We start from the raw sequence: 12232 nt of genomic DNA, 5'->3' as shown, positions 1-12232 counted from the left end.
CTGAGGTGAGGGTCTGAACCCCTCTGGCTTCACTGAAATGGGTCCTGGACCATGGGAAGGGTGAGGGGAGGCTCTAGGAGGGGCCAGGCAGGGACAGTCAGGGCTGTTGATGCCCTCAGGGACATTGATAAGAGCGTTTCTGAATGGCATTTTTTGCTCTAGGTATTTTGGCTCTTATTTTAGGCATTTAGACAGTGTTTCAGATTTTGTTCATGCCCTCATCATGCCCTACTTTGTCTACAGGGGTCTGCTGCTTCTTCTAAATTATAGCCAGTAGCTGCATTGACAGATATAAAAGATATAGGGTGGCTTGTGAGTTGTGTTATTTGCATACAGAATACAATGCAAAACGTTAAAACTGCCTTTATCTCTTGCCACCCAGATAAATAGCTCTCAGATTGGGATTGATTTTTATGCTGTATGACATTTAAAATGCAGCATGCTAATAAAAATATAGACAGAAGCCATAAGCATGATTAAGCAGAATCTAACCCACTTCACTCCACTGCAGCATTTGCCTGGCACATTTATCACAGAAGGACAGACTCCAGGCCAGCCTGAGACACTTCACAGCACTACAAGTATTAAGACCCCAAATGTGTTAAATAAACTTTAAAAATTACAGTTGAGTAGGGCACATTGCTAGATTTTTTTTATGTTCTTATAATTTTCAATCATAAAAACCTAAGTTTTGTTTCCATTTCAATATGTATTGTTTTAAGGATGTAGGCACTACAGCGTATATTTCTACTTACATATTCTTCTTTCTGGTTTTTGGTCTTTCAAAAGTATGATTACTATAGAGCTTTTGTACTGCCAACAGTTAATCACTACTTGTGATGAAATATCAAGGATTTATTCTCCCTGCAAAATTATTTTAAAAGCAGTGTAATATATCATTAAAAAGGTAGAAAATTAACATGTGCAAATTTTTTTGTGAGTCACACAGTTTACCCAGTTCAAAGCAATTGTTTATCTGCTTTTAATCAATATATTTGCTCCTCCTGCCTTTAAGACATAAGTTTAGATATACCTTTCACAACTGAATAAAATCAAATTTCATTTTACAATAGATCTACCAAAGAAAGGACTGGGTTTAATATCTCTTAAGGTAAACAAAGAAAACAAACAGATCCAAAAGCTACTTGCTAAGAAAACCAAATGCCAGGGGGAAAAAATTACAAGTCCTTAATTTTTATGGTGAAATATATGCATTTGGACTGTATTCCCTGACTGATACTTTCACTTTAGCATGTGACAGAGAGAAGCTGAAAAACGTACTTTGAAGAGAAAGCATTGATTTGTGGCTGTTCTGTTCTAATAGCTTCCAAGGGACTAATAAAATAAGTTAAGGCCTAATAAAATGACTGATCTTTCATTCAGGATAACAATGAACCTTAGCCAACAAGTCAAGCCAGACTCATCATTCTAAATGACAATACAAAAAGGCAAAGCAGAAGATACATCTTCCCCTTAACTCAACATATTATTATACAAGGACATAAAAATTCCTTGTTCCAAAGAAGAAATCTTTATTTGGTGTAGCAGTGACATACTTATTTGCTTCATGCTCCCTTCTGGCTACTAATCCCACAGTGAGTACACCTAAAATTTGCAGAGGAGCTTAGGAAAGGATGTTGATAACATAACCCAAGAGAAGTTAAGAAATTTCAGATTCCATTTCTAGCTCTTGTACAAACTGTGGTACCCAGTCAGATCAAATACACATATATCTTGTTCATTTTTGTATGTCAAACAATGAATATAAGGAAAGAGTAAAAGCAGGCAAGTCAACAGGATAACCTCCAACACTAGTCGAGCCTTTGTGACTTCCTGAGCTGGATAAGTCTGTGGGTATTAGAAACCGTCAATGGATTTGTTTTTCATGATTATCCAGTCTTTCCTTGAAGCCATAAAAACTTCTGGCATCTATAATATGCAAATAGCCTTAGAGTTTTGCTAAAAAAACACCTGAAGAACTTGCTCCTGCTGAATCTGGTGCCTACTACTTCCCTCTGATACCTCAAACATTTTGTATTGGAATAGAAAGACAATCCAATCTTGCATGTCTTATTGATAATACTGTGAATTTACAGACCACTCTTGCAATAGTTCTTAATTACCCCCTCTCTAGACTGAAGAATTCTCCTACACTCAATTTTTAACCATGTATCTCCTGTTCTATAATTCTATAATTTTCTTTGCTTTCTTTGAGGAACCAACGTTTTATATAGTATTTATTATATGAATTAAAGATGGACTTATATAATGGCATAAGCATGTTCTCTGTTTCACTTTGATATTTCCACTTGTTGGTACTTGGTTTGTTTTTTGATCACTGCTAAGCCCTGAGATGTTTGTTGTGGAACCATAAGAAGAAGTCAATGTTTTTGATGATCAAATCACTTCACTTTTATGGAAAATATTAATGAAAGAAAATAATTACAAATTTAAGGATAGGCTTCTTCAGCTTTAGTTACAACCATTAGCAGCTAGGTAAGAATTTTAATTTCAAATATCTAAGAAAATCATGTCCTAAAGAGAAAATTTTAAAGACACAAGAAAACATTCCATTTAATTTCAGCATGCAATAAACTATTTTTTTAATGTAATAAATTTAACAAAGAGAAGTTGGTGCTCAGCAAAACAAAGGTCTTCCAGAAATAGATTTTCAGGAATAGCAAGGCATGAAACCTTCAAAACAATTTAATTCTAGAAAAAACAGAGGCAACAGAATTTTGACATTTCAAGTCTCAGGGTTTTGAACAACTCCTTGGTTACCTCTTTATTGTGTTTATTCCCAGAACTGATACTTGTTGCACAAGTCTGCTTTATCTATTTATAGCTTGTGGCCGCAGGGTTTGTTTGTTTGCTTGCTTGCTTGTTGGCTTGTTTTTAAAATGCAAGGATGCATGGAACAGATTTATCGATATTATACTAAATAAATTTTAGTAATAAATTAGTTAAAGCTGTGGGATATTTTAATAGCATTACAAATTGCTTGTAAATACTAAAAATATTAACTTGGTCAAAACTTCAACTGCTAAGTTTATCCAAACCATTTTCTTTATGATTTTCACTAAAAAAAAAAAAAAATTTCTTGAGTCAAATTTATATCTCTTGTTATATATTTCTTGCTGAAATTTTCAGCAGTTTTAAAAGGAAACAAGTAAAAAGAACTTACAGGGTGAAGGCATCAATAACATCTCCTGCAGATCTTGTCATCTCGAAGTAGGTTTGCAGGATATTGACGGTTCCTGAAAGTGCTTCATGCCCGCAGCCACAGAACAGCGCAACTCCGGCGTAGAGCAGGATGGTGGCAATCAAAGACGCGTAGGGAATGCCCCCCAGGCATTTGATGCAACACTCGAAGCATCCTACAAGAAAGAAAGAAAAAGGTTATATGCTATTAAATTATATCAAAAAGGAAAAAAGAAAGTTTTTCTCATGAGAAACACTTCTGAAATTAAAGACTGTAGGCTAAAGAGAGTTTAGGTCAAGTATAACAACCCAGACTGTCAGAAAACATGTGAAAGGTTAGTTCAACTTCTGAATTTTCTCAGTTGCTACTCAACCTATTAAATGTAGACATGTCATCTGATTAACATGAAAGGTTAAACAGTCAGTTCCTTGCAGAGCTTTATGTTTTTATTCAGAGCAGGTTACAATGTCAGTCTTAGGTTATATCTATATTCACACTTCCTGCTGGTCATCTATCAGAATGCTGAGAAGGAGTCTCAATAACAGGAAAATCACTAAAAAAATAAAAAAATATTTTCAGTCCAATACCTTCCATCATCATAGGTTTATTTCAGTTTTTTTGGACATACACTTCTGACAACAGAATTGCTCCTGCCCACAACACCAATTCCTTGTGTACCACTCAACTCACAAGGATAAATAAAAACATCCACCAAAGAGCACAGAATTAGAAAAAAATTTAGTTGAATTTTCTCTCAATATATTTTACTCTGTGTGATGTTTCTTAAATGGAGGTAATTGCTCCTGAGTTCTAAAAGGCCAACTTCTTGTCCCGCCATCACAGTGTCTAAAACAATGCCCAGTTCAACAAAAAAACAACATTTCTTCAGTAAGTGTGCTCAAGTTTCTGGCACTACCCTGCCTAGTTTCATGACTGGAGCATCTCTGACCCTTCTAAATCTCATCAATTCCATAACATCTGTTACATTCTGTGGCATCCTTCCTATTGTCTTCTGCAGGGACAGGGAAGGTGGGAACCACTGGTTGAGAGAAGACAGGCAGTGATTCAGTAATCAGAAGCTGTGTATTCTCCTAAGCACTACCAGTTTATAGCAAAAAGGACCTGGATAGAAAACAAAGTGAGGCATACAGATTTTAAATATTTATACAGACAAAGACCAATTAAAAATTACATATAAGATGCTCAACAGATATTATAATTCAATATATTGTAACTTGTTTCAAAGCCTTTATGCTATGCTAATTATAGTACCAGAGATATATCAAAAGAAAAAAGCCATTCTTTAACGACAGTATGTCTACTTTTATTATGTCTAATTCTTAAATGTAGCTTCTCTATGTAATTTTATATTTTATATTTTAATTTGGTATATTTCTATTTACTTTAGCCTAGATAAGTAAGTAATAATTTCCTCTGTCTGCTAAAAACTTTATTTACCTACATTCACTTTTGATTTACTTCTTTTAATGAGCAAATATTAAATAGTCATATATATGTTTAGCATTTATATATGTATATAAATTTGTATACAAGATTTCCTGAAGAGAACAGTTTAAGCCATTTTCAAATATGTACACATTTTACCCAAATAGAAACCCCCTGCTATTTTGTAAATAAAAGTAATATTATGGAAGGCAGTATTCAAATGGCTGGATAGCTCCTGGGGAAAAAATATAATATATTAAACATTGAATATACTAAATACATAAAAGACAAAATAATAGCCATGTATGTATGCTAGTTATACAAAAAGAGAAAGAAAGTTATAGTTTGAGACTACTTTTGTTTAACAGCAACTTAGTGTATCAGAGCCAGCTGTGAAACACCGGAGGTAAAATGTGCAAATCCACACATTTAAACTGCTGCCAAAGTCTTGCTGAGTAACCTGCAGTGCAAGTCACCCACCTGCAGCATTCACCACGCACTACCAGGGGTGTAACACCTTCCAGGCTTTCAGGTGAGAACATTCCATCTCCCTCCCTCCCTGTCCCTGTCCCCGAGCAGCTTGTCCTTGTAATTCCTGCCATTCCACTGCACTGGCAGCAGGCAGCTCCCCTCTTCGGCAGCACAAGGCTTTGGATGTTCAGGGATGGGTGAGCCTTTCTTTAGTGACAAATTACAGGGGGTTTGTACCCAGGGACTCGGCTTTTCATCAGTGCAGGATCTTAAGAACAGGCTGCAAAAATTTATAAATTCTTTTGGAGTAGCTAAATCTGCATGCAGATAACTGCAGGAATCTCTTAAAACCTCTTTGGTCCTGTTTTCTAACATTATCCAGCTGTGATTAATTCTTCAATGTTTAAAAGACTATACAAATACTAAAAAAAAAAAAAATCATTCACTGGAAAATCTTTGTCTTAAAGGCAAAAATCCTAAGAAATATATATTTGAAATAAATTCATTGAACAAGAACTACAGGACAATACATAGTTACTTGACATCAGATTTTATCACAAAATGCCCATTGCCATTTTCAGCACAGAATAACAGCAGGAAAAGCCTCAGAAAACTAATACCACTGTACATCTTTGACATTATATGAGAAAGTAAAAAGAAGGGGAAAGATAACAATAGGGTAATAACAGGAATGATGTATGAGGGCTTGTAAAGCCAAAGATGAAAAAATAGCATAGACATAAATATTTTCAGGGACACATGGACTTTAGGGAATGTTTCTTGATATTGCAAATGGCAGGTGCAGGGAAGAGGAAGAGAGATTTTGTAAAGATTCCTTTTTCCCCTTCTGAGAAGAAGTGGAAGAGAGAAAGTTATGTGCATTTTCTGGGAACAGCAGGCTGTGCATTATTTCCTGAAGCTGCTGCACCTCACTGTCTAGGTCCAGCTCACACTCAGATGCCACAAATTTGGATGTCACCAAAACTCACAGTCATAACCCATATTACTTGAGCTTTATTATAGTGAAACAATGTAAAAGTGGAGTAGATGTAATAATGTACAATCCAAGGACAAATTTAATCCAAAAATAAATCAGTTTTTTCCTCCATCGCCTCAAAATTTGTAAAATAACTGAAACAAATTTATAGTTTGTGAAGTGTTTCTATTCATCTCTCACATTCAAACTGTTCATGTTTATATGCCTTTGAAGGAAGCTTTTATTGGTATATTTCACCAACTCGAGGTCTTTTCATTCATAAAAAAATACTGGGAAAAAATTAATTCAACCACGTGAAATTTTCAAATAAGCATATATTGTCAAAGCCTTGCTCATTTACTCCACTCTTCTATAGCCCTACTACCTTTCTCAATGCTTACTTAATGAGTAACTCCAGAGTTTTCAGTGCTGTCAAAGCAACTCCAAACTAAAGAAAACCAGTGAATCAGCATTATGATTTTAAAATGAATATTACACATCATTCATACACCACACAAGGTAATGTGCTACAGGTAATATCTGCTCCAATTCTTTTCTTTCAATTGTTCAGAACATGCAAATGGCTGTTTAATACCAGAACAATAGAAATGCTATTTTACCCTGCTCAGTGATATTGAATCACCAGCACAGTGTGACTCAGCTGTGAGATGTGTGTGGATGTCTGTGTGAGACAGGCAGTCATTCACCTCTCCCAACACCCTCCTCACAAGGCACTTAGCACATACAGCCACAGAAATAATTACTAGGAAAGATGAAAAAGATTCTATGCTCCTTTGATGTTTGTTCTCATCTTCAAATGCAGTTTTCAGTACTTTTCAAACTGTTCACTCTGCACAATACACTTGTGCTATATAATTCAACAACCACTGTTCTTATTTTGCTTATGTATACCAATATTTTTCTTTCAGGTAAAAATCCAAATCTTCTGGGGCCACATGTCTTTACCAAAACTGCAGGAAGTAATTGAAAACACTATCCTTTTTTGTGGTTTTCAACATGAAGGCCTGTACTGTGCTTTTTTTTCCTCTAGTTTTTAAAATCATTCCATAGAGAAAATTCAATCATGAAATAAATAAAACTCCAAATACTGACTATATTCACCTATCAAAACACAACATATTAATCTTGCATTACATTAATCCAATTCCAGTCAACAAACATCTCACAGACAACTACCTTTTTGCTCCTCTTAGTACGATTATTACTGTCTACACTAGACATATTCTAGATATAGATCTCTAAACTTCCTTATACAGGCAAATCTGTGAAAATCTCTTCTAGTTTCTGGGGTTTGGGTGTAAATATTCTATCTTCAATTGCCTAAGCCAAAAATAAGTTGACTTTCTGTTTATACAATCTCTACATTAAAAAGGAAAAAAATTTAGATATTGAGCAGAAGAAGAAATTTTCCCAGTGATTTAAATGTAATTATGTCCACAAATTGCACCACCACAATAATTTCTTTGTTTGTGTGTTATGATATGTGAACTCTTGCTCCTCATTGTAGATCAGGACATATACACTAACAAATAAAATGCTCAATCCATTTCTGATCAGTGTATTTAAAAGAAAAAAAAAGATTCAGGACTTACATCTCATGCCACTTCTGTCTGTGAAATGACATCAAAACCAGTTTCAGAATGCTGTTATGCTACTGCCTTTTACATAAATAGTTAAGAATACCCATTCACCCCAGATATTAGCATGAAGAAAATCAATGTTAAAAATATATTAAAACTAAACATAGAAAATACAGAAGGATATTCTGGTTTTGTTTTTTTTCATCATTTCCAACTCATTTGCAGCTGGAATTCCTAAATGATTAATCAGAGACAACTACATGTCCAAAGAATTACTGATTAATCACAGATAATTACCTCTCTAATGGGACCAAGTACCCTGAAGAACATACAACATTTTAATAACATTTTTCTTAAATTACTTTTCTTAAACAGTTTTCTATCTAATATTAGAAGACAGGACAGCAAAGTCCAAGTAAAATGCCAGAGAACTACATACATTTAAAATGGAAAACAAAATAACAAAATCCTCTGTGTCTTCCTTGACTGGCCAGGCATGCATTTTCTTCCTATCTAAATTTGCACCACTTGTCACACAGCTTTCATGGCCAATCAACTCAAATACAGTTTCACAGCCCCACCATGAAACATGAAGATTTACTTCCGAATTCTATTAAGCGAGACTTAACCTCAAGTCAAGCTACTCTTATGTAATATTTTAATTGATAAACAGAGACATCAAAACACAATGTATTGAACAAAAAGCAACACTTTTTACTTATATCTGGTTCCCTCAATTACTCAACATGCAGCATGATTTCCTGATCTGAAACTGGACCCCAGGACTTCACAGTATAGCAGCAAGGAGAAGCAATCCAGCTCCCTCAATATTATCCCAAGAACAGAGGAAGGACAAGACATTCACAATGTGGTTTTATAAAGCTGAAAATGAGGTGAAGCAACATTTGGGAATGAATCATCCAAGATTATTTCCAAACCCCTGTATTTGGCTTGGAAAACCTGCTCAAGAAGTGTTGCATGCACAATTCCGTGTGATTTGATCCCAGGCTCATTAATGGAATACATCCCCACTCTGCTCCACCCTCTCCCATCATACAAGATCTACTAGAAACTAGACCAGTAATGCTAACAACTGAAGTTGTTTCTTGGTCTTGTTCAGGAGATGATTTCTCATTTGGATTAACCTTCAATAAGAATGCTTACAATTACAGAATTACCTGTCAAACAACAAAAAGCAATTTTACCAAAAATTAATTCTGATATCCTGACTACTATGACTACAGTGGAAAAGTAAATTTGACATTGAACACTTGTAAGAAACATGATATGTAGAAAAGCAAGAATAAACAAACACTCCAACAAACACCAAAGGATTTTAGAAAATAGGGAACTAATTGCATGAAAACAAATAAAAAACAAAACAAATATGAAGGGTATCCTTTTACACATTAAATGGTGTATCATTACTTGATCTATTTTGACTTATCTGCACAGTGTGACTGGATATTAGCAAATCAGATATCAACTAATACTGAAAATGAAAATGTTAATCCTGAGGCTTTTACAGTCATTCTGCAGTTAATAGCTGCTTCAGTTACTGCACTCAGCATGGGACCAAGGCTAAGAGGAATCATAAAGACTTTTTCTTATTTAGATGCAAAATGCCTCAAACTAAATTGACATAATAAACACTGTGCATTGTCAAAATCACTATAATGTGTGTTTGTTCATGAGAGTCCCACTGGCCAAGATGACAGTTTTCAGCTGTGGGGATATAGTCTGGTTATGCTGGATTTTGGAAGCAGCTCCCACAAACCCAGCCCTTCACCACATCACTGTCCTCATATTGCCTTACATTATAAAAAACATCCCAGAAACCACCTCTGTGGACTGGTTAGGATAACATTGCTGCCCAGGGAATTATACAGAGGATAAACAACTGCAACTTGCAGCCAGAAACTGCTCTACAACATCTCACACAATACCTTCTTTAACTAAAAAGCAGCAAAATATCACCTTTGCAACATCCATCCCACCTATGCCCTGATTCTCTGACTTAGAGAAATGTTCAGACATAAAAAGAATATGACTTCAGATATTTGAATGATACTGGGATTATGTCACTATGGACATCCCAGGTCCACACACAGATATTTCCCAGTGGCCCCAGACCAACAACAAAAATAATAATTTTGCAGCATAAAACCCCACAATTTTCCATATTATTTAGTACTACATTTTGTCTATAGGTTGATACAAGGATTTTCACTAACATACAAAACGCAAAAAAATCCTTCTAAGAGGTTTCAAAACAAAAATGAAAAGAAAAATTTCATATTTGTAATAAAATGGTCTGGAAATGCAGCCTTAAGAGCTGAATGTGTATGTCAGGAATTCTTCAGTGAAAAAGAATTTGCATCTTTATTGTCAGCTTTAAGACGTGGTGTTTTCTTATGTGGCTAATGCTGAAATACTTGAAATTGAAGCAATAAATGTAAAATATTTGATTCTTCAATATGTTTTGAAATTAAGAAAATGTTCAAAATCTTTTCTGTAGTCATTAAAGAAAAAGGAGTAGGGTGGTCACAGTCTAAGGAACATGATTGAGTTCAGTTCAGTTTTAGCTACCAATTTTGAAGAAAAGTTGAAATAACAAAGTGCTTCCTTACTCTATCCTACAACAATACAAGATTGCTTAGTACTTCTACTAAGAAAATACATGGTTGTAAAAACTTTTCTAAATTGAACTTATTTCTTTGAGAAGTTTGTTAGAGATTTTAGAATTCCAAAACCAGCCTGGGTCATTAGTCCAATGTAAATTCAAGGGTTTCCTGGAATGCAAGCAGATTTTTATTTTCCAGTTTGTAAAACCTCCTTGTAGCATCACCAATATTTTTAGAAGAGAAAATTGTGCAGCAAAATATTTTTTTTTCAAAAAGGAAATTACTAAGACCTTCAAAAACCTAATTTAAAATTCATTTATTAATGACTTATTTATCCTTAGTGCATATGCAAATTTTGAAGTTATTTCTTGTATGGTAATTTTCATTTGAAATATGGGGAGCTGGAGATTGCATGGTATTTTAATAAAATACAGTACATTACACAAAATCCCTCCCTCCCTTTCTCATATGGATGCTGTCTTGATCTCAGTAACAGATAACAGTTCAATCTGAACAAGGGTAATAGAATTAGTACATTTTTGTACACTGCTTAATATTAGGTATGATTTCATCCAGAACTGTCCCTTGTTCTTGTCTCTTGTTCCTTGTTAAGCATGCAATACTCCAGTTCAATTTGTAATGTTTAACAAACTGCACTCATGACACAAAAAAAAAAGTAATTCAGCAAGCTCACTACTAATCATGGCACCTCCTACATCAGAAATGTAACTTAGATTTGCATTTTCATCGCATTGAACACATTTCTTCACTTATATTCAAGGCAACTAAATCTCAAATGGATTGCCTATATAGATACCTAACAATTCACTGTGCTAATGCAGAGTTAGAGTAAAATGAAGCATGCTACTTTGCCAATGAGAAGAAATATTGTTTCAAGAAGCCTTCATCTATAACACTTAGCTATTCAAAGAACTATGTTTGGGAAATCCACCTTGCCAAGTGACCTATAATATCTGTGTTACCATCAACAGATATAACAAATTTTCAAAGCCAAATCCAAGATGTATTTTATATTTGAGCTAAATTATATTAAAAATAGATTTTTCAACTAAGTTTAAAGACATAGCTAACTTAACAAAAATTTATTTTAATTCTCATTGAAGCCCAAAGCATGAAAACAAACAGCAAGGAAGAAGAGATCCTCTCTTTCTCCTAGTTTAGGAGTCACACGTGTACTAATCCCAAGATAACTAACAAGCTTCTCCTCTTCCATCCATCTTAATTGCTCTTAAATCTAGAGGGGAAAAAACCCCCAACAGGATACCTATAGCCTTTTTTCCTAAATAACTGAAATGCAGTTTAGGATAGCTGAATGTGGATAAATACACATATATATTTACATACACACATACAAAAATCCATTTTCCATCATAGTGGACTGTACTCTTTTCAATAATCAAACAGCTTGTAGACTTCCCCTGTTGCACCAAAGTACTCTACCAAAGTAGTATTTGTTAAACTTGGATAACTCTCTAATGAATGGCGAGAATCATACATAAATGAAGCAATACACCTGATTAGCACCTTTTGGCAAAATGCAGATCTAAGTTGTAATGACATCAGAGAAACAGTGGCTTGGCAGTAAAGTCTCATAATGAGTCATGATCAAAGGTTTAGATTCCATGCAGTGAAGGTAGATTCCAAGCTTTAGCAGAGACTGCACAATACCCTGAAAAGCTACTCTGTATTTCTTACCGACTCCATGACTCTCAACAACAAAGGGAAGCTACCTTGAATTGAATGGAGATACTTTTTTAAAGCAAAATGCCTCATTTGCTTTGCCAGTCAGACAGGAAACTAACCTTTTCATCACTCTAAGGTTCTTTTTCTTTGCTTCTTTGATGGACTGGTAAATGATCATCCTGCATGCTTCCTTTAAGGTACCAGTGAT

At 34.7% G+C, this 12232-nt stretch overlaps 1 protein-coding gene across 1 annotated transcript in view; it reads right to left on the bottom strand.

Moving 5' to 3' along the window:
- The window catches only part of GPM6A (glycoprotein M6A), a 112056-nt gene that overhangs the window by 31477 nt on the left and 68347 nt on the right, over window positions 1–12232 (bottom strand). Inside the window, exon 2 of the mRNA XM_059470278.1 lies at window positions 3185–3377. Coding sequence (XP_059326261.1) covers window positions 3185–3377 — 193 coding nt within the window. The remainder of the gene's footprint in view (window positions 1–3184; window positions 3378–12232) is intronic.

Source organism: Ammospiza nelsoni, chromosome 4 (assembly GCF_027579445.1).
Source record: "Ammospiza nelsoni isolate bAmmNel1 chromosome 4, bAmmNel1.pri, whole genome shotgun sequence".
Classification (NCBI taxonomy): Eukaryota; Metazoa; Chordata; class Aves; order Passeriformes; family Passerellidae; genus Ammospiza; species Ammospiza nelsoni.
This window is presented reverse-complemented; position numbering and strand designations above follow the sequence as displayed.